At 38.5% G+C, this 23973-nt stretch overlaps 1 protein-coding gene across 4 annotated transcripts; it reads left to right on the top strand.

The window, feature by feature from the left end:
- The first annotated feature begins 1423 nt into the window (after nt 1–1423).
- LPAR4 (lysophosphatidic acid receptor 4) lies at nt 1424–23213 on the top strand. Of its 4 annotated transcripts, none has more exons than XM_070067075.1 (4): nt 1424–1559; nt 4533–4582; nt 6549–6650; nt 12415–14758. In XM_070067075.1, exon 4 carries the CDS (start codon nt 12493–12495, stop codon nt 13603–13605), a length of 1113 nt encoding a protein of 370 aa, XP_069923176.1. In that variant the 5' UTR covers nt 1424–1559; nt 4533–4582; nt 6549–6650; nt 12415–12492; the 3' UTR covers nt 13606–14758. The 4 variants fall into 4 exon arrangements, 3 of the variants coding, with proteins under 3 accessions (XP_069923176.1, XP_008271183.1, XP_051683325.1); XR_007912101.2 differs by lacking the exons at nt 1424–1559; nt 12415–14758 and adding exons at nt 1597–2411; nt 22203–23213; XM_008272961.4 differs by lacking the exon at nt 1424–1559 and adding an exon at nt 1597–2411 and having other exon boundaries at nt 12415–16372.
- Nucleotides 23214–23973: the final 760 nt, after the last annotated feature.

The raw sequence follows: 23973 nt of genomic DNA, 5'->3' as shown, positions 1-23973 counted from the left end.
AGAATGGTGCTAGAAGGGTATGTGCCTCCGTGACATGGTAAAAGTCCTGCTAAGGAGTCATCTGTGAAGTTCATCAAAAGGTATTCGAGTCTCACAGAGAGAAATGAAGGCAAATGAATCAGAAGACTGAGGGATATTAATCTCCATAGGAAAATGATAGTGAGTTGGTCACAAGGACAGATAGTGAGCATGACTAGGAAGAGAACTCTACAATCATTCTGAAGCTTTAAATTACTACAACAGAGTGCACTGCCTTAAAGGCTTTTTCTTACTCTTCTTTCCCTTCACAGATCACTCTCCTCACTTCCTCTCACTTCACACCTCCTGCATGTGATCACTTGGCCCTGGTTACCCGGAAAGCTATCCACTTCCCTTCGTGATTTATTTAAACTCTGATAATCCATCAAGGTCCAGCTCAGGTTCTGCCTCTTTCGGGAAGCCCTCCTGGCCCTACCCATGGAACTGGATCCCCATCCTCTGATTCGTTACAGACCACAGAGCTCACTTTCTATATAGCTGCTTCAGTGCTTTTTCAGAATTTGCCTTTTGGTATGTCACTGTTTTACGTGTGTGTCCCTGTGGCCTCAGCTGGACTGTGAAGTTTTGTCAGACAGTGACTCTCTTTCTCTTGTGGGTCAACGAATGTGCCAAGGAGTGTTCTAGACCCAGAGTAAGTAAAAGACCATTTTGAAAGACCATTCACGAAGGTGCAGCCTATGTCAGAGAGGAAAAGAAATTGGCATCCCGGAGATAAGCAGAGAGGGGAACAGAAAGAGCAGAAACTGGGGAGTGGGGGTGGGGAAGCAAGAGAAAAAGTGTGTTTTTAGAGTCAGTGACAAGTAATAAGGCTAGTGTCAGCTTCACACTGACTTGTTTACTGGCCTTGACTGTTAGTGAGAACAGCCACAATAGAGCTGTAGAGAGGAAGAATAAACAAACATGGAACATGTTCTTATTTGGGAGGCAGCTTAATTACGCAGACTGAAGTTTTAAAGCAAGCAGAGGTTCCCCCAATTCTCCAGAGGCCTGGCTCTGCCCAGAGAAAGAAAGCACCTTATTCCTGGCCAGAGAGTTTCATTCCAGAGAAGGGGGAGGGGTTGCTGGTGGTGGTGTTAGCAGTGGGTGGAGGTGGGGGCCCGAAGGGTGGGGGTGGGTTGGTGGACGGAGGGGTTGGGCTAGCAATGAAGTTTCAGATGGAAGAGTGAGTTTCTGCATCAAATTCAGATGAGGGAGCTGGGAAAGGAGGAAGAAAAGAGGGAAGACGGAACATGGCAGTGTGGCTGACCCAGGAAGTCAACCTATAGGAAAGGAACTTTCCCTGGGGGAGGGGCGGAATCCAGTTGAAGATAACTCCCCGTCATAAATAGATTTTTTCTGTATTATTTATTCTGGGTTTTAGCAAACCTTGGGAAATTTCGTAGTAATTAGACTTCCTGCCAGGCAGTTATTTAAGGGAAGTATAGACCCCTGCTTTTACTTTACCCCCAGTCAATGGAAAGTGGGTGTTAGAGCTGTGGGATGCCAGCACATCTTCGTCTGAGGGAGCCTCACAGGCTTAAGTGAGTATGGTATTCGGTGTTCTTTTATTTTTGTGTTGGTGGAAATTTTAGTTTTGCACAGTGTAACAGGAATGTAATTTTGGCACCCTTCACTTTTGCCTTTTCCCTAGCTGCTACTTATTACTATCAATATTGTTTTCTTTGTAATTAATTTAAACAAGTAGGAGCAAACATGGGCTGTTCGTAATTGACACCCTCCTCCCAGTTTGGAGTTTTGTCTCCTCCTTCTTACTAGAATTGTAAGGAGTAGCAGTACTGCAGCAAGACAGGCGCAGAGGCTTTCTCCGTGGATTAATTGGTCAGGAAAGACACTTTTTTATATTGTCAAGTGGCACTTAAGCCACTAATTCTTGACTGTGAAACTGCTTTTCCTGGGCAATGCTCTTTAAGGAAAAACTTCTTCAGTCCAGTGATTGGTGACTAAGGGAACCGTGGAGCACAGGGGATTGGGCGGGGTCTCGGCTCCTAATAATGCCTCCTTATCCAATGAAAAGCATTTCCTATTGAGACCCCCAAGAGTTCCCCCGGCCTTCGGCTCCAGCCCGGACTTTGGGCCTTTTCTTGTGTCCTGTTTGTTAAAGGCATGCCGGCTACAGCATTCAAGAGGGCAAGTCTTTAACAAAGGGAAAGAGATAAGTGTAAATAAGCTCACATTTTCAGAATGAGCGGTTTGCAGTAAGAAGCTGCGGCAGCCCAGAGTCTGCTACTTTGGGCTGGGCTAACCTTTCCCTGTTTAAAAAAAAATGGATAAAAATACGCACTTTCAAAGTGCGAGTTGCCCGTTTACATGTTTACTAGCTAATTGTCTACAGGCATGAGCACACTCTCTCATCTAGCACACTCTTTCTTGGGGTAAGTCTCTTTGAGAAAGATTTGATTTGGGCGTTTGGGGGTGGGGGGATGGCGTAACAAGCTTCAGTGGAAACACTGATGCCTTGAGTGTTTGGGGAAAGAAGTTAGACTTCAACTCTGAAGTGCTGAACAAAGATCGTCGTGTTGAATGGTAAAAATCAAGAATTTCTGTTGTTTTGGCAATAATATTGTTTCCGTGGAAGAGATGCAGGATTTTCAGGCTGTGTTTTTTTTTTTTTTCTTCATGTAAACACAGTCGTCCTAAAGAGCTGATTTAAAATCACAGGGTAGAACAATTTAGAAACTCTTTTGGCCAGCTTTATATTTCTTTGGTTTACAATTGATTTTGAGGTAACATGGCTTCTATTATGATGAGGTTTCTTCTAGTAAAACTATACATGACATGTCTTTGATGCTGAATTGATTTATGGAGAATGTGACATTTGCTGTGTTGAATAATTCATGAACTTGCCCATAAAGGAAGAATCATGTTTGAATGAAAAACTAATTCTGGCATAAATTGAATTTTCTATTATATGTGAAATTAAATGTTCTTTGCCATACAAATGCAACAGTGTGACATCTTTAAAAATTCTCTTCTTGTATATCCTGAATATTTTAATATTTTTAGTAAAAAGATACTGTTGAATTGATAAGGACAATATTTTAGATACTTTTAAGAATTTTTTAGAGTAATTCATCATTATTTCATGTGGGAAAAGACCAGATGAATGCACTTATTAGAACATTTTAGAGCTTTGTGAGGTTATTCATTTTGCTACATTACCAAATCATGTCATCTTTCTTTTTCCTTGACTAACATGAAAACATAAGTAATAATTTACAATCCACATTATCTAGTGGCTTTGCAACAAGTTTATTTTTTAGAACAAAATTCCAAACAATATAACCTTTCAACATAGATTATAAATCCTTTTGCCTTATCACAGATGCATTCTTGTTAAGAAGGATGAGTTCTACCTTATCGCAAATGAAAAGTTACAGTCTTGTTTAGAAGGATGAGTTCAGCTGATAAAATTGATGGTGTCTACATTCTAAAGCATTTCCTGCCAATCAGAGATGCGAATGAAAGCCCTATTGGAACAATCAGGCCAGCCTTTCAGAATGTGTATTCTTTGTAAGTTAGAAAGAACTGAGAAGATAACTCACAGCAACACCTCAGGTCAAGCTTAGCTAAAGTTTGATCTCTTCAATTCCCTTTGAGGGAAAAAGTGAGTTTTGGTGTAGTTGCTGTGGCCTGGTCAGGGCCTGATTGTGTAGTTACTTTTTGTTTGTATGTATAGTCATCATATATAGTCTATTTTGGCCTCCTTAAAAAGGAGGAAAATAACCTATAAAATATTTAATGGAGTGAATATTGGTACTGAAAATTGGGATCTTGATAGAAGGCCACGCACCACTGGGAATCCAGCCTCAATTTTAGTAGAGAAATAATTGGTTATGAGAACAATATATAGAATAAGCAGCTTACTGATTACATATGGATATGTTATAAAGTATGCTGATAAGTTCATTTCGAGGACAGAAGGAAAGTATATGAGGAAAATGAAAGCATTGATATGACTGTAGGGTATAAATGGCATCTTGCACTGTGGTTGTTACCTTCTGATATTAGTTAATCATATTCATTTTTGATATTAAGATAAATCTAGAAATCCCTTTAATTGAATCTAATAAAAATTAATGGCCCTCACTGTAGACTTTAAGAGATTAAAAAAATTTTTTTTTGCAGTGACAAATGGGAGCAGGTGACAGTAACTGATAGGAGGGAACAGCCAGTGTGGCCACCGCCATGGCACCAGTTGAAGGCTCCTGTCATTTAAAGCCAAAAGTGAAAGGAGAATAGAAACTGAGCCCCAGAAAAGACTGTGATTTGCTCTGTCAAAGTTGGATAGTGGTGGGGGGCTAGATCTGATTATCCTGATTAACATTAGATATGAAAATTTCTAGGTATTTGAACTTCCTAATTTGCTTGGATTACAAATAAAAAAGTTTTCTATATTATCTGTATCAACTGTGAAAGCCATAAAAGGAAAAAAATGTTAATGTTTCTGTCTCCCTTTAAGATAAACCAATAAAATGATTTTCATTTCATTCCAGGAATACTGCTCTCTGGAGGAGTGTGAAAATTAATTCTACTTACCTTTAAGGTGATTTCAATTTATTTCAAATTGTCTAATGTTTTTATTTGTTTATTTTTGTTGTTTTAGATTCGTGAAAAATCATTTCAGGAAAGTTGGAGTATTATGTAGCAGTAAGCATTGTTTTGGCCACCTTTATTCAGAAGAGGTTGAGGTGTGACCATAGTGTTGTTTGTCACTAGCGCATGATTTTCCTTATAGGAAGAGGTATTGCAATAAGTAGGGTCCAAATGTAGGTGCTATTTGCATGAACACCACTGCAGAATATTTCTGGTTGTATAGAAGTGTTTTGTGCAGAGTTGTGAAGATATTACAGACAGGCAATATTGGCTAGGCCTAAGCCTTCCTGGTAAAGGCTCAATGATTATCAGTCAGTGTGCTAATGCCTAGTAATTGAAGCCATCCTTATATTACTATAGTTTTGGGGGAAGAAAATCAGACATGGGTGTAGGTTAGAGCACCAACTGGTTGTTCCAGCCTTCTTTCCTCTTCCCCAATCAAGGTCTCTGCCTAATAGCAACTGCTGTTGCCAGGGAAAAGGAAAAGAAAAACAAAGAACAAATGTCACTGCTGGCCCCAGAAAAAGTCTCCTTTGTTCAGTTATTTTTAATGTAATGCATTACCTTATGGAAGTGGGGGAAGTATTTTATGCCTTTTGTCACCAGTTCCCTTTAAATGATAAGTTACACAGGCTCATGGATTTTTTTTTAATTTATTTAATGAGCATAAATTTCCAAAGTACAGCTTATGGACCACAATAGCCTCCCCCCCCACCCCCCCGGTGTCTTCTCTCCCATCCACAACGCTCCCCTCTCCCACTCCCTCTCCCCTTCCCCTTCACATCACAATTAATTTTCAATTATCTTTATATACAGAAGATCAATTTAGCGTATGTTAAGTAAAGATTACCACATTTTGCTCCCACACAGAAACATAAAGTGTAAAATACTATAGGCTCATGGATTATATGCTTCAGTGAATACCATTAATAAAATAAGGCAAAGTTGTGACAGAATCACTGGTCTCAATCTCTACCTGTTTTTTCCCCTGGTTTTATCAACTTGTAGAAATGGGGGAGGGGGCGGCGTGTAATCTACTCCTATTTCTCTTTCTCATCTTTTGACCAGGGAATTAGTCAATGAGAGAAGATAAAATTCAGAAACTGAGAAATGGAGCCGGTGCCATAGCTCACTTGGTTAATCCTCTGCCTGCGGCTCCGGCATCCCATATGAATGCTGGGTTCCAGTCCTGGTTGCTCCTTTTCCAGGCCAGCTCTCTGCTGTGGCCCGGGAGTGCAGTGGAGGATGGCCCAAGTGCTTGGGCCCTGCACCTGCATGGGAGACCAGGAGAAACACATGGCTCCTGGCTTCAGATCGGCACAGCACTGGCCATAGCAGCCATTTGGAGAGTGAACCAATGGAAGGAAGGCCTTTCTCTCTGTCTCTCTCTCTCACTGTCTACAACTCTACCTGTCAAATAGAAAAAAAAAATTAGAAACTGAGAAATAAAAGGAGATGAGATATCAAAATGTTCTACTCTGTAAACTTCATCAGTATGGAAAAGGGTTTTTTTTGTATCTCAGAAAACAGCAGTAATCTTCATTTGCTAATTAATGTGCCACCACATTCCATCATCCCATCATTCCCTAGACAGGGTTGTACTGGTGTCCATCATCACATGAAAATTTTATAGTCTATGTGCTTATTTTCAAAAATCGTATTTTTTGAATTATGTATGTAAGTGGTTACTCAAAAAACAGTTGCTGATTAAAAATGTTTTGAGAAGAGAAAATAAGTTGTTTTACGCAATTCCTTAGTACTGAAATTCAAAGCATTTAAATACCATTTAAAATATATTGGCTCTCCTTTACTCTGATTATATCATATAACAATTTTCTCTGCCTTATGATCTTGGTATACATTTTATTGAAAAGCTTTCTTTATGGCCTACTATTGTGAATAATTTTATTTCACAGCACCCACTGGAGGAAGTCTCTAATCACAGTGCCTCTAGAAAGTTCAATGGTTATCCAAGTCTTGAATCAAATTGATGACAGAATTCGGTTTGAACTAATGTGGTGAGTACCACTGTCCTGGTAATAACTTTCTCTATGAATCCTTCATTTTATTCTTCATTTATTCTAACCGTAACCCTAACCCTAACACTAACTGCGAAATAAACTGCGGTAATCCTTCATTTTATTTTTGGTAACCAACATATGTACTTCCAAATTGTTACAAATCGTATGATCCAAACATCCAGAATGGATGGAGGAGTTGTAAGTGTGCATTGTAATCCAGATAATTTTGGTGTATAAGAATTTTGATTCTTTGAATCAACTCTTCTATGCTATTGGCATTTACCTTTAGAAATGAAATGCACGTTTTTTAATTCATATAATCAGGATCAGTGTCCAAGTATATAATTGATGTGGTTTCCAAATTGATAAATGATATGACTATTTAAGTGCATGGGATAAAGGTGAATTCCAACTTGGCATGCATAGACTTTGCAAAATTTGGAAATGACCTCTTTAAGGAACACCCAAAAATTTTCTCAAAAGGACGGGCTTTTGCTGAGATGAGATATTGAATCTCAAGGCTCTAGAAAATTTCATAATATTAGGTTGAGCAATTTCTCTCCAGTTTTCTTACTCTATAACTAAGTGCTAGAGAAAATCCTGCTTTAATAGGACTGATGCAATCATTGGCCTCATCTTGTTGAACCCAGACCACACTATTTCTCAAATACTGGACTGTGTCATCAGGTGAAGGGTTAGTGGGTGACTGGAGTATTTTTTGTAGAAAACAGAGTCAAGTTAATCCCTGAGGATAGGATCTGGCCACATTGGGACCTGAGTCATTTTCCTATTCTCACTAATACAATCTTAATCATATCAGTGAAAATCAGATTCAATGGAGATATCATTTAAAAATATTTCTTATATCGAAAATAGAAGAGGCTGGTACAGATCAATTTCTCAGCTCCATTCTGGAGTGAAGTTGTTATCTCATTTGAGGAGCATCGGTCTGCAAATATTCCCTATTACTCCAACAAGAATGGTTTTGAGCTATTTTTTCACCTTTGTGTGCTTTTAAATTCACCTTACTGCTAGGTGTCTATATGTAAGTAGGTGATAGGTTTCAGCCTCTTCTGAAAACTGTTGTGTCAACTTTCATAAGCTTTGACCAGGGTAGAAAAAGGAGATACTCTGGGGATCAGAAGGACTCTGATCTGACCCAAGAGACTTTCATAGACTCTGCCTCAAGGACCTTGGCTCCATAAGTTCTGGAGTGTCTTCTGCAGGGAGCAAAAGCAAGGCAGCCTTTCTAGGGTATTAGGCATGTGCTAGAAGTTGTAGATTTGTTTTCAATGTCTCATCTAAAACTTTAGCACTTCATGAATTGAAGTGATTTAAATATTCATTTTTAGAGGTCCAAAAGGTGGACTCCACTTTCCTTTAGGAGCCCCAAAGGCTCCAAACATGGTATATTTCATTATCATTGGAAATAAGTAAAAGTAAAAAGGAATTAAGTTGTGGACATTACCATGAACTGTTTGAATTGGCTCCATATATATAGGTCAAAATTAAAAATTCATTGAAGGTTGGATTTCTTTTAGTCAACCTCCAGGTTACCTTCTTCCTTCACATTGTCAATGAAAATACATCTACCCAACACTGACTGCAGACCCTCAAGTAATTAATTGTTGAATGACTGGTTGTAGAAGTCTTTGCATGACAGTAGTCTAAGGCTGCTTGTGGTAGTAGATATAATTAACTGCATAAACCTATCTTTTTCCTTCTTCATTTCATCTGAAGCTCACGTGTTGGGTCTTTTGCTCCATGTACAATATGGTTTCCATTTGAGAAGATCTAGTGGTTAGACATTGCTCATTTTAGTCAAAATGAAGAAAACCAGTCTGTTTCTGTAATATCATTGATTCTCCTTCTGGGTAGGCCTAAGGACCAAGTGCTTCTCTGACCTTTTAAAATCATGGCTTCACGGGAGAAAGTCATTTGGGGAAACCCTCCTGGATTATCCTGTTCTGAGTAAATCATTTAGTTAAGATTGGATCTCAAGAGGGGGCTTTTCTGAGGTACAAAATATACATGGTGTTAGAGGAAAGACAAGTTGCTAATATAAAGTTCAGGGTGCCAAAAAAGAGATAAATTTCAAGTTGTGTCAGAGGAGAGAGAAGGAAACAAGCTTCTATAATGTTTCTCTGTGGTCAGGTAGGGCTGCATACTGGCAAGCTCATAAAGCTACTCACAAGCCCTGTTGAATCTTCCTAGCGTCAGCTCTGAGGCTCAGAGGTAATGTTTACACAGGGAAGAGAAACAGTATAGCCAAGTTACAGAGTGAACCAGTGTCTGAGTCAGAAATAGAACTCCTTACTTCCAATGCTGTGTTAAGTCCCAGCACCACACCCTCACTGCTAGACAGCAAAGGTGGTGTGTGTTCGAGCAAGGGAGAGCTATGAATAGGGCCATAGTGGCAGTTTTCCCATGCCCTCTTGAGACTGTGCTGCTTTCTTGTCTGTGGTACTTTCTCTCCCACAGGATTTGATTACTCAAAGCAGCACAGCACAGTGCCAGGCATTTGCAGACTGCCCGCTATGGGTATAGTGCATATGTCCTTGGGAACAGAATAATGAAGTAAAACAATGTGTATATATACACACACACACATACACACACTCATTAACTTGACTTAATCACCGCTCATTGTATACATATATCAAACTTTGCACTGAACTCTATAAATGTAAGACAATTATGATTTGTCAATAAAAAACAATGCAACTTTTAAAATAAAATGATTGAAATAATAAGAAAATGCCTGAATGGAAAACAGGAAGCAAAACTTACCTATTTGAAACATAGCATCTTAGGAAATACAAAATAATTCGTAGCCAGTGAGCTAGAAGCATGTTATATATGGGGGTCACTAGTGAACAGACTACAAAGACTCTGGGCAGAGGTTAAAAAAAAAGGCTTCTATTATTAAATCATTTTCCAAATAAACTTACTGACAATACTTATTGTAGAAGGCAGTTACAAGCTGATCATAGTGAACAAATCCTGGCTTTAGTATTAGGGGTTTTCAGTGTCATAATTTCTTCAGGTTGTGTGACTATTTCAGAGGGATAGTTCTCTTGATTTCTGAATGATAGTCTTAGGGTTAAAGAAGGATTCTAGATTAATAGATAGTGAGTGGGATGCCAACACTAATATATAAAATGGTTTAAGCAGTTAAAAAGTTTGGTGCTTTTTCTTCTGCCATTCCATTTGTGCAACAAATAAAACTAGAGTCTGGACTCCCAAAGTGAGATATGAATACCACTGGATGAGGTTTTCTACACTCTCACTTCTGCTGATAGGCTTCAGTGACTTTAAACAGTGATAACATACCGCTCTTCTGACTAACAAACCCGGATGGATGGTGTAGAGAAGCCAGCTGAGAGGATGGAGTTGGAGGATATGCCTTCCCTGACTCTGAATGCTGATTAAATAGCAGCACTGAACTCTTCCCAGCAAGGTCCCCATTGTCTTTACCTCCTCTTCTCCATTTTTCTAATTTCTCCAGCTTTTATTTCTCTGCTACTTTATTTTTCATCTCTTCTCCTACTCCTATCATCTATTTTTATTTTTTCCACATCTGGCTTTTTTTGTTTTCTTCCTGGACCTTGGTTAAGGTTCGTACTGCAAGCTGCTTTTGCATATCAAGATTGCTTCTGGAAAATGGTGAGCTGGATGTTTGTAATGGAATGATCAAGAAAGAATATAGATCAGTGTTAGGCTTAGCGGAAGTAGCAGTTTGTTGAATGGGAATTCAAAGATAACAATTTTCCAGTTGTAACCTGAAAACTATGAAAATTGACACTCCTTTGCTTTGAGCTCCATATTCTCCAAGGTCGCCTCTCCCTGTTGGCACTGCAATGAGTGGAATTTTTTCTTCAAACCAAACAGTTATTTCTCAAGTCAAACACTTATCGAAGTGATGTCAGGTGTCTGTGTTTCTGGAATGTTCTCTCCTCCACTCCCTTCCCTGTTATATATAGAGATCCTTTGACTTGGACCTGTTTCCTGGGAGTTGAAAGTAAAGAGTGATGTAAGGAAGAATCATTTGAGAAAAATGCTCTTCACTTTTTAAAATATAGTCATGTTAAAACACATTACTAGATACATCAGGGGACAAAGACCACTTTTATTCCATATCCTCCTCCTTCAAAAGAATGCATCAGCAGCTGTGTATCCCAATGTATTATACAGCACATTCAAAAGACAGCCTCTGGCCGGCGCCGCGGCTCACTAGGCTAATCCTCCGCCTTGCGGCGCTGGCACGCCGGGTTCTAGTCCCGGTCGGGGCGCCGGATTCTGTCCCGGTTGCCCCTCTTCCAGGCCAGCTCTCTGCTGTGGCCAGGGAGTGCAGTGGAGGATGGCCCAGGTGCTTGGGCCCTGCACCCCATGGGAGACCAGGATAAGTACCTGGCTCCTGCCATCGGATCAGCGTGGTGTGCTGGCCGCAGCGCGCCGGTCACGGCGGCCATTGGAGGGTGAACCAACGGCAAAGGAAGACCTTTCTCTCTGTCTCTCTCTCTCTCTCACTGTCCACTCTGCCTTTCAAAAAAAAAAAAAAAAAAAGACAACCTCTACCCAATGGTAGCTGTTGATCTAGGAGAAAGTTGGTAAAATTTCTGCATGTACCTTTGGATAATGTTGGCCTAGATACCCAAAAAAGAAGATCAAGTCAGTGGCTACCATGTGTACAAGCTGTGTCAAGCAGAGGGCATGTAAGCAGCCAGATCAGAAATGCACATTGATTATGGGGAAGGCAGTTCATCTACCTTTTACATCTCATTTGTGTTCAACGGGAGAAGGGCTCTATTGATCAGGGCCATTTTAGGAGCTGAGGGCATTGAAATACTTGGCAGAACCAGTAGTGAGAGAGAGAGAAGGAAGACATCATAGGTTTAGGACCTAAAGTGGGAGAAACTTCGAAAGGTGCCACAATCTGCAGGAGGAAATACTGAGATTGTTATTTGAATTATCTCCTTAGAAAGGGAATGTGATATAGTGAAAAAAAAAAACATTTAGCTAGAAGTTCTAATTAACCAAATGATCTCTGTCCTCTGAATACTCATTTCAGAAGAAATAAGTGAATCAGGAATTTACTTCAGAAATTTAGTCAAAACTTTTTTTAGAGTATGTCTTGGAGGTCGTATATCCCATATCATATGTGATGGAACTAATACTCAGACAAGGAGATTCAGTAACAGCAGAGAGAAAATAATGCAATTTAGAGTAGCTTAAAAATTCCTAGATTAGGAATTTTAAAAACCCTTAATTTTGGTTCTGACTATAGTTTTTATCCTCTTTTCTAATTCTGACATTCTGTAATTGTGAATTACTTAAGCCTCACTTTCTACTTCTGTAAAATGATAATTTTGTCTTGTCTCATGGTGTTTTTGTGAGAATCAAATAAAACATGGCTTCTGAAAAGATCTTGAAAATTGAGAAGTCCCATGCAAATTTCAAAGCATTAACATTGTTTTAGCTATCAAGATTTTTTTCTTAGGCTCTCAGGTAACATTAAAGCTTATTCATGTTCATTGCTATGCTATAGTATTACACCTTTTGTATTGGGTATGATCTCTTCCCACTCCTGCAGCATACTCTTATAGTACTGTGTAACATTTGATGGGAGTTCAAAAGCACTATCAAACCAAATTGCACATGCATGCTGTTTTCCCATCTGGGTGGACAGGATATTTTTTACTCCACAGAATTCCTGGATAGAAGGCAGATTTGATGATTCATTCCATCTTGTCTCCCATAGGAGGAAGGCATTCCCTACCAGTCCCTAGTCTCAAAGTGGTGAACCCCTGCAACCAGCAGGCTTCCTGAACAAAAATCCATGGGTGACAGAAGATTCATTGACTTCCAATTCCAAGATTTAAATTCAAGCCTCAGACCCAGGTTGGGCAATGCTACTGCCAATAATACTTGCATGGTTGATGATTCCTTCAAGTATAATCTGAATGGTGCTGTCTACAGTGTTGTATTCATCCTGGGTCTGATTACCAACAGTGCCTCTCTGTTTGTCTTCTGCTTCCGCATGAAAATGAGAAGTGAGACTGCTATTTTCATCACAAATCTGGCCCTCTCTGATTTGCTCTTTGTCTGTACTCTACCTTTCAAAATATTTTACAACTTCAATCGCCACTGGCCTTTTGGTGACACCCTCTGCAAGATTTCTGGGACTGCATTTCTCACCAACATCTATGGGAGCATGCTATTCCTCACCTGTATTAGTGTGGATCGTTTCCTGGCCATTGTCTATCCCTTCCGATCTCGCACCATTAGGACCAGGCGGAATTCTGCCATTGTGTGTGCTGGAGTCTGGATCTTAGTCCTCAGTGGTGGTATTTCAGCCTCTTTGTTCTCTACGACTAATGTCAACAACGCAACCACCACCTGCTTTGAGGGATTCTCCAAACGTGTCTGGAAGACTTACCTGTCCAAGATCACCATATTTATTGAAGTTGTTGGGTTCATCATTCCTCTGATATTGAATGTCTCTTGCTCTTCTGTGGTGCTGAGAACTCTCCGCAAGCCTGCTACACTGTCTCAAATTGGGACTAATAAAAAAAAAGTGCTGAAGATGATCACGGTGCACATGGCAGTCTTTGTGGTATGCTTTGTACCTTACAACTCTGTTCTCTTCCTATATGCCCTGGTGCGCTCCCAGGCCATTACTAATTGCTTGTTGGAAAGATTTGCAAAGATCATGTACCCAATCACTTTGTGCCTTGCAACTCTGAACTGTTGCTTTGACCCTTTCATCTATTATTTCACCCTTGAGTCCTTTCAGAAATCCTTCTACATCAATACCCATATCAGGATGGAGTCACTGTTTAAGACTGAAACACCTCTGACCACAAAGCCTTCGCTTCCAGCTATTCAAGAGGAAGTGAGTGATCAAACAACAAATAATGGTGGTGAACTAATGCTAGAATCCACCTTCTAGGTACGAGGACTGTCTTCAGGTCCAGATACAGTTTCTCCTATGATTTTTCCTATGCTCTAGATAAGAGAAGAGATTTGAAGCTAGTGATTCTGAGAATAAATTAATGAACCAAATACATTTGTTTAAATGTTTATTGTACATATGCTGTTTTGTTCAGTAATTATAGGTCAAGTCTAATTACAGCAACCAAAACAGATGATCAAGCTCTTCTGCTGGATTGGAATTCCATTATTTCATTGGATCACATTATATAAATGGCCAGTGGCCTTGACTTTAGTGATAGGGAGATTACTTTAAATTTTTTAAAAAAATCTATTTTAATGATATTTGGTAATTGGGTTGGGCCTATAAGTATAGAACAAATTCAGGGATTATTTTTTTTAAAAAAAACTTTTGTGTTACTACTGATATATGCTAGTCTTTTTCCTTTTTTGTCATTGAATTTATTTTAGCACAAGAACATATTTTAACCTAACATTATTAATAAGAACTGTATTGAATTAAAGAGTTGGCAAAATTTGCTATGTGAATTTTGAAAAGAAATTTTGTTTGCATGAATACAGATGGGAAGAAACAGAAAAGTAACAGGATTTACATATTTACAATCATAAGCAGTGTCCTTTTATTAAAACTTTATTTTCTCCACTATGATAAGATTTTCATATGAAACTTCACAGTCAGAAAGCTGCTAAATACAAGTATGTTACCAGCAAATGCAGAATGGAAAAATCACATAAAATAACAAAATATCAATAAAAAACACTAACTTTTTCTTAATATTTCTTATTATATTTCTTTTGGGAAACTGTGTTCTACAAAATATTTATTTTCCATATGAAATTTTGGAGCACAAGGCAGCCAAAAAGCTGCTGAATTTGTGCTCAGGTCGGGAGCGAATTGAAAAAATAAAATAAAAAAAAATAACAAAAACACAATAAAACAAAAAATCTTAAACATATATTAATTATTTTTGGGGGGTAGATATCTGTAACTTTAAAGTATTTATTCTTATTAAATTTTAGAGTAGAGTGTAGCCAGAGTTGCTGAATTAATGATCAAATTGAGAGCAAATTGAAAAAAAAAATACAAAAACCAAACCAAATCACACAAAACAACAAAACAGTTGAAAAACACTACAAAACCAAAAAGAAAATCCAAGAAGCAGAAAAAGAAAAAAATGTAGCACATCACCATTGTATTTATTTTTTGAAGCTCTATACATTTAAAAATACTAAATCATTTACATGAAATTTTGGAACACAGTGCAGTCATAAATCTGCTAAATTTATACCCAGACCAGAAGTAAATCAGAAAAAAAACCTATAATGCACACCAAAGCTCCCTACAAAATAAGAACACAAAAATTTTAAACAAGAACACAAAATTTCTGTAAAACATGCAAAATACAGTAATTTGCATATGATGCTTTTGGTCAAAATACAGCTAAGATGCTGCTAAACTGGCACCTGAGTCAGGATCAAATAAAAATATGTTATCTCAAAAAATAATAGAATATTAAGTTGAAACAAATATTTAAAAAGTAATAAAAGAACAGAAAGTATTTTAAATTAAACACTGAAAAATTATTAAAATTATTATATAGGGACGAATTATAAATTTAAGAGTGTTAAGATTTGTTAATAAAACAAGAAATGATGTAGTTTGAAAAATACTACATTTGTGCTCAGGTCAGAAACAATGGCAATCAATAAAAACTCTCATATGCACACATCTGTAAAAACAATAGAAACCATAAAAAATTTTAAAAACACTGAATAAAGCAAAAAATCTTAAAATATGCATTATTCAGTTTTTAAAATATTTGGATGATATGACAATGATAAAATTCTAAGAATTTTAACTAAAACTTCTAGGAACAACAAAACTTTTTAAGTTGCTGAACTTGTGCCAGAGAGTGGTTGGAAAATTTTTGAAAAGTAAAAATCTAAAGTAATAGGCCAATTACTAAAATTCATAAGGCTTTGGTTTACTTTCTGATGATATGGAGATTTGAAAATGTTAAGATTTTTAACTTAAACATTTGTGAATATAATATCACTTTAAAAACTGCTGAATCTGTGCCTGGGTTAGGAAGTAATTGAAAAAAGAATGCTAAAACAATAGAACAATAGTAAAATTGAATTCTCAAAAGTGGCACTACTTTTTCCTCATGATTTAAAGTCCTAAAAATAATCATGCACTATATTGTCTTGTGAAGAAATGTTCTAAATGGAGTACATGAGGTATTCATTCAGTTAGATGAAATTAGGTTGTTAGATTAAGTTCAGTTTTTAGATTATATTCTGAAATGAAATTAGTAATTAAAGTTTGAATAATCTTTGTTTTCTTTGTTATACTTTCTTTTCTACTTTGTGTAAGTATAAATTATATGTGACCTTTTGTTTGTGCCCTTGTCTCCTAAAATTAAAAAAAAATTTAGGATAATGACACCAAACCATTTAATGGGATATGTTAACCAAGTTGACATAAAATATATCATAAAATCAGTTTCCTTATGTGTAATTTCCGTGTTTAGTTTTAATTTTCCATATTTCACTTTTTTCTAGTTAATTTCCATTTTATGGTTAATATAACTTGCTAATAATAAAACTTGTCATATGAACAATGTAAGCAACAAAATGTATAACTAAGTGTAAATTGACTATTTTACATTTAAAAGCAAAAGCAGTCATTCAGCTATAACTACAACTTGGATTTCAAATGCTTATTAAATATAATAAAATGTATTTGAATTACCTCACAGTTATACTATGGTCAATTGCTTTTTCAGTTTTCTTTATTTATGGGCACCCAAAGGCATCTCTCTGTTATCTTCCTTCTAGCCTTCAAGAAATTGCTTATTATAATATATTTGCTCTCAAATCAATTCTAAAACTTCATTTTTGAGGTTGACTGGATTGGTTGCAGGATTGGCAAATGAAAAATCCTGGGGTGACTTTTCATAGAACGAGATAAAATAACTATGTCCTTCAATGATTTTTCCAAATAAGCTTTGATTTATTTTTTTGTTTAGCCAAGCTGAGATTTGAATTTGATTTCTAGGATTTGAAAAGATAATATAGGCCAATAACTGTGAGGCCTGGAGAAAATCGGGAAAAATATACCTGTTGACAATAATACAGTAAGAGCAGAGCTAGGTGGCAGACAGATCAATACCAAGTACAGGTGGGGGTCCCAGGGTGGCCACACAGGGCATTCCTGGTCATCATTTGCACGCTTCTAACTCTCAGGGAAAAAGTATTAACTTTTATGCCTTGATTTCCATTGTGATGACAGTAAATACTGCCTTTTCTGATATCATGGGTAGCTACAATTAAAATGAGAGGAAATTTACCATTAATCATCTTCTTGGCCAGGTCCTCAGAAACAAGCATTTGTTTCACATCCCTAACTGCCCTCTTCTGCCTTCTATCTCCACCCCCAAATCCTCACATATTACATTTGATATAGTTTTCCGAGCTTCATGCTCTCTGCCTGTTTTTGCTGTTGTCTTTGAGCTCTCCAGAATCTCTCCCCACCCACTTTAGGCATACTGCTTCAGCATAAACCCAAAACAATGCATTCCCCTCTGGCAAGACAATGGCAAGTTGGACAGATCTCCACTAAGGTGAATTGATCATCCTCCTCCCCATCAACAACCATTTTTAATCTTCCAGTTAATGTTTGTAGCTTAGAAAAGGAGTTCAGTTAACTCAAACAATTACATGAAGCAGAATCAGGATGGGGAGAGATGACTGATCCGGTAATGGTAAATCATATTTTTGTAAGTTGTTTTTAAAAAAATTATGACTTAGAGAGAGAGGGAGGGAGAGGGGAAGAAAGGGAGAGGGAGAGAGAGAGAGAGACAGAGAAATGTCTCCCATCTGCTGGTTCACTCCCAATGTCTGCAGTGGTTGGGGATGGGCTAGGCTGAAGCCAGGAACCAGAATGCAATCTAGTTCTCCCACATGGGTGTCAGGGACTCAACTACTTGAGCCATCACCTGCTGCTTCCCATAGTGCACATTAGCAGGAAGCTGCAGTCAGAAGCCAGAGCTGGACATTGAACCCAGGTACTCCAATATGGGGATGCCTGCTCTGGTAGTTATCTTTTGAGCCTTAACCTCCTTTGCTTCATTGTAGGGCCCGCTTCCTTGTTCTGATTTCTTGAGATCATCTCTTATACCACTGAGTCCAAAACATACACCATGTTTCACCCGATAGCCCTCTTTCTCAAAACTTCGTGCTGTGACGACAAATGTGTTCTCACCTCCTGTACTCTTAAATTCTTTACCCCAAATCTCTCTTCATTCTGGTAGACTTGGTGAAATGATTCATAAAATATGGAATAGTTGGTTTTAACAAGGAAGCTTCTGAGTCAAAACCTCCCCTGTATTCAGACTTGAAGTGCCATGTACTGTGCAATTAAGAACCTGGGAATGAAGCTGTTTTCTCCCAAACATCCCAAGGGGTACTAAGTTCAGGAGTTTAGAAGAGTGGGTCCAGTGTGAAGTCTAAAATGTGGTAGTGAGAGAAGTCAGGCAGGCTGTCCAATTAGAGTGACGGACGTGGCCCTAGCTTTCTTTCCTGTTTGTCATGGAGTGGCTCCAACCTTGTAGATAAATAGCTGATTACACGCCTCCCACTGCAAGTCCAGGTTAAACTGTCTGCTCCTCAAGTGATAACTTTTCTCGCTCAAGCTGGGCCATGTTCCTCATTTGAGGTCCTGGAATTTCTGGACTACATCTAGTTCAAGGCAGCTTGAGGTTCTTGAGAAACAGGTTGGCTGGGGGAGAATTCCTGGGGATCCAGAATTTACTTATTCAACAAATGTGTTTAATACCAGTTATGTACAAGGCATTCTTCTAGGTGCTGTGGATACAGTGATGACAACAGACAAAAATTCTCAATTAACGTTTATGTTCTGGAGTCAGACAAAGCCAACAACAGACAAGCAAACAAATTAAAGAGTAATACAGCGGGTGGTAATAAGAACTGTAGCAAAAAATAGAGCAAAGTAAAAGGGACCATGTACAGTAAAACAAATTCCGTGCTCCATAGAGGAACTGGATTAAAATTTAAAGGCCATGGGCCGGCACCATGGCTCACTTGGTTAATCCTCTGCCTGCGGCGCTGGCATCCCATATGGGCACCGGGTTCTAGTCCCGGTTGCTCCTTTTCCAGTCCAGCTCTCTGCTGTGGCCCGGGAAGGCAGTGGAGGATGGCCCAGGTGCTTGGGCCCTGCACCCGCATGGGAGACCAGGAGGAAGCACCTGGTTCCTGGCTTCGGATTGGCGCAGCGCCGGCCGTAGTAGCCATTTGGGGGGTGAACCAACGGAAGGAAGACCTTTCTCTCTCTCTCTCTCTCTCTCTCTCTCTCTCTCACTGTCTAACTCTGCCTGTCAAGAAAAAAATTTAAAGGCCATATGTATTGATAAGATGAGAATGTCTGTCAATAAATAATAAACATGAAAAACAATTCTAAGCTTGTCAATGCGTGTAAGGAAGTGCAAAGAAATTCTGATTTTTGAATGTTTGCTTTAAAATGAGTTATGACGACCTGAATTGCTGTTGCCAAAAATCTATGCCTAGTCTATATACTGTTGGGTGTTTATGCTCAAGCCACAGCAACCCCCACCCCCAAATAATGAAGATCCAGGCCTAGGCACTTTCCAGTTAGCAATGCTGGTTTTGTCATGGCCTCAGCCTGTTCTTTCCTCTGCTTCCTCTATCCTGAAGCAGATTATTCTCTGTCCTAGGCGACATATTCTATCTCTTCCACCTCTGTCCTCCTCACTTTAAATACCCCTCCAGAGAAGGATCTAGTGGATTAACTCTGTGCAGTAATAAGGAAGTTTGAGCTAGAAGCCACATCTGATTTTCATATTTATGTCTCCTACTTACTGTGTAAAGTTGGGCAAGTCCCTTCCTCCTTTTGTGCCTGAGTTCCCTTATTAGTAAAATGAACAAGCTGCACTTAGACATCTCTGAGGTCTATAATAGATCTAAGGCTGGAAGTCTGAACTGGTTCATGCTGAGTCAGAACTAACAGTACTTAACAATGGTGCTAGGGATGAATGAGGGTATATACCAAGTGCCAGATACTGTGCTAACATTTTATTACGTCACAACAATTTTGGAAGGAGATATTTATGATTAGCCCCTACTACAGAGGAAGAAACTCAGGTTCAGTAAGCTGAAGGAACTTAAAGTAGTCATAGCGCTAACAAGGGGGAGGGTCTGATTTGATCTTGGTTCAGAATGTCACTAAAACTGTGTTCTTAACTAATTCTGTTACATACATCCAGGACTATGGGCTTTAAGCACAAGTGGTACATGGTTAATCATGGTGTTTTAGCCATTAAGGAGAAGAGGGAGTTTTTAAGTGATAAGGGATCTTTCCAAGGTTCTTTGAAAACATTCCACAAAAGTGGCTGCTGACTCCAACTTACACATGAGGCCATCAAGCTATCTTAGGTAAGGACCCAATGATCTGGCCCTTACTTACAACTCTTACAACTCTCTCCTTTACACTTAAACTCCATGCACACTTATCTTTCTGTTCCTTTATTAAAGGGAAACTTACTTTTGTTTTTGGTCCTTTTTCCTTTGCTCTTCAATTTACTTAGAATCCGTTTCCACCAGGTCTTCTTGTGGCTGGCTCCTTGTCATCATTCAAATTCAAATACCACCTTTCCAAAGAGAATTTCCTTGATCATAAAATCCACAGTAGATATCCAGTTACTCTTTCACATTACTCATTTTACTTTGTTTTATAGTATTCTCCAATTTTCTTCCTTTTAATTTATTTGTTCAGTGTCTGTCTACATCATTACCATCCCAAACCCCCTCCATGAGAGCAGCAATCATGTTTTCTTCTTCAGTATAATATTCTAATATACCATTTTCACATAAGTAATATTTGTTCCATGAATCAAATCAAAATATTTGAGAAGGGAAACCAGGTCTATATGACTTAAGAATGCTAGCTCTATACTCTACTGCCTCTGGATTTATCCCTTGAGCTTTCTCTTTCTGTCAGATCACAACATGCTTTCCAAATTTTTTAAAAAAAAATTGTTTATTTGAAAGGCAGAGTTACAGAGAGAAGGAGAGAGAGGGAGGGAGAGAGAGAGAGAGAGAGAGAAAGAAAATCAAGAGATCTTCCATCCACTGGTTCACTCCCTGGATGGCTACAGCAGCCAGTGCTGGGCCAGGCCGCAGCCAGGGGCCAGGAGCTTCATCCTGGTCTCTCACGTGGTACAGGGGCCCAAGTACTTGGGCCAATCTTCTGCTGCTTTCCCAGGCTTATTAGCAGGGAGCTGGAATGAAAATGGAGCATGCAGGATTCGAACTAGTGTCCATATATGATGCCTGTGTCGAAGGTGGCAGCTTAACCCACTGTGCCACAATGCTAGCCCTGCAATTGTTTTATGTTGACATTCACCAGATTGTGAGCATTAAAGAGCAAAATGTTTTTTTTTTTTTATACAATTGGCAAAGTACATACCTAATTTCCTAGAGAGGCCTTTTTCATTACACTTTCATTTTTACTTTTGGTTATTTTTGCAAAATATAGAGGTTCCCACATATCCAAATGTTCAAGAAAAAGCTCAAGGAAAGAAGAGAAATCATGAGCGTATTTAAAACTCTTAAGCTATATTCAGGTTCCAAGTAAATAACTCCACCTTTCCTCTTGCAGTTTCCCCTCATTTAATTTGTTCTCTCTGGCACTGGCTGGCACTTCTGAGTTATACATTAGACTGCAGCCTTCAGTCCATATGGCACGTCACATAGCACATAAACTTGACTACAAAGAAGTATCTTGTTACCGGTGATTCTGAAAAATCTCCTGTTCCTTTCAGCACACATTCCCCTGGTTGATTTGCAGTCCGTTTTTTTTTACTAGAAACCACTGTCTAGCCATTGAGAGAACATGTTTTTACTAAAAAAGAAAAAAAGAGTAAAAGTAAGCGAGGAGGGAGGGAGAAGTGCTATGTGATTGGATGCCGTCCAGGAGGTGCATACATAGCTTTAACTGTGATGGAGCATAATGGCAGCCTTCTTCTAGGAGGATCAGGGGCCAATGTTCACAGTTTTCTGTTTGCAGTTGTACTGGGAGAAGTCTGTGCTGGCTTCTCAAATAAAATGTACTACTATCATCATCTGCCAAGATGCTAACTGAAAAGATCCATTATTTTTGATATTTAATACCTTATAAATTATATGGAGATTGTGTTGACCGACATGGACATCTGGGATGATGGTCAGAGACTTTTTCCCCCTAGGTCAGGTAGACTCTGTGAGAGCCTGTTTGTTCATCAATGACCAATTATGCATTCATAGAGAAAAGGTCTCTTCTCAGCTGCTGGTCAGCTAACCTCAGAGGAACTGGGGTGTCTGAGTTTGAAGGAAGGGATGCAAATGAGCAGTGGCTAGTTGAAATTTATATGGAAAATGTATAGCTGCCTGTGCCCTAACAAAGGTGGATTGTGAGCTTGCCAGGGCCCGAAGGACAGACAAATCCCATCTTGGTTAAGCAGAGCTGGATGTGTTTTTGGAGTCTTTTCTCACCTCCCATATTGGCTGTCTTTACAGACCAGCTAAGGTGCATGGCTCTTGAATGCTGACCAGAAGTTATGTACTTTCTAAACAAAGTCCGTCAACGTGCTCACAGACTCATCTCAAGAGGACCAAGATGAAAGATGCAAAACCAACGGTAGTATTTGGTTGGTCACGAGGACTTTTCATTCTGTTGTTAATTCATCAGTTTGTTTCCTGCTGAAACATTTGCAGTTATGTTTCCGTCCACAGATTTGGTTTGTTCTGGGCCATTTTTGGCTTCATGTTTAAGCCTTAGTATAGGGAGTGTCTGACACACCTCCCCCTAAAGCAGGGAGGGCATGCCTGGGGATTAGCTGTTCTCACAAGCTGAGATGGATTTCAACGAGCCGTTCACTCTGTCTTGCCTGGCCCCCTATGACAAATGGCATGCCTTTGCTAGGCAGCAAGCTGGGGCTGAGGCCATAGTGGAAAAAGAAAGAGTAAATGAAAAACCCCTTTAACTCTATGGAAAAACAGGGCGGAACAATTAAGGCTAATCAAAAATGACCATCTTTATTGAATTAACAGATGGTGAGTTAAAAAGCAATGAAATGAATAGTTCTTATAAAGTCACAGAATTAAAAAGCATCAAAACAGCTTCTTAAGAATGTAATTGCTTTTAGTTGATTTTTAAAACTGAAGCCAGCATTTAATCACCAATAATGTTTTCTAAGCCCCAAATTAAGCTCTGTACTCATTCAAGTCGTGGCTTCCAATTTTGTTTCCGCACATGGAGCTGACTGTGATTGTGTGAGCATGTATGTGTGTGTGTGTGTGTGTACACACTCTCATAGATTTACACATCATATGTGATAGACTTGTGTATGATATCTATGCCTGGCTATGTATATTCTATGTCTTTCTTTAAAAGTCACCCTTAGTGAGTAGGTAATGATACGTGAAAAATATGACTCTAATAGGAGTTCAACTTTTGCTACCTGATAACCATAAACAGTATGTATCATAATTTTCTTTCTTATGAAATAAAGGTATGAAATAAGTTTATTTCAATGGGGAAATTTGTTTAGAAACTGAAATATATGAAATAGTATATGAGCTGTCAAAATGGAAGTCAATATTAAAATAGAATCCCTCTCAATCCAAATCCCCAACAGTATGTCTTGAGTAAAATTATTGCTATTTATCATTTATTCATTATTTATAATTATCATTGAAAACCAAATTCAAATGTCTGTTTCTCTAGTATTGTCCTCTTTATTATCTTCAGGAAGAACTAGCTGCTATTCTCTACTCTTGACTACCAAAGCACCTTGTATATAACTCGATTTTCCTGTTTGCCATATAATGTTATAACTTGTCTGTTTCTGTCTTCCTCCCCTGTAGACCACATTTACCTCTGTGGCACTATTTGCCTGGGAAATAGTGAATACTCAATAACTACTTTTTGCATGAAACAATGAGTAGAAAAGTGTCTCATTATGTAGTATAATACCATAAAGAACTCTGGGTATGGTAACCATCATTTATGAATTAATGATTCAATCCTATTTCCAAATCAAATACTTTTATGCTGGATATGAATGGCGGAGGTAGGAGATATATTTTGAGAGAGAGAGTATTGTAATTGCCAGGACTTTTTAATGCTTTATGAGCACATAGGATATAATTCTTAAAATTGTGTCCATGCTTGAAAAAATGTATGAGTGCCTTAACTATAGGATATCAAGGATTTTTGATTAGGGCATGTGCACTTGATTTGATAAATGGAAGAGATTCACTCTAGGAGTAAGGGGAAGGCTGGTCA

This window comes from Oryctolagus cuniculus, chromosome X (assembly GCF_964237555.1).
Source record: "Oryctolagus cuniculus chromosome X, mOryCun1.1, whole genome shotgun sequence".
Taxonomy (NCBI): domain Eukaryota; kingdom Metazoa; phylum Chordata; class Mammalia; order Lagomorpha; family Leporidae; genus Oryctolagus; species Oryctolagus cuniculus.
The sequence above is the reverse complement of the archived record's forward strand: the minus strand, read 5'-3'. Positions and strand labels throughout refer to the sequence as shown.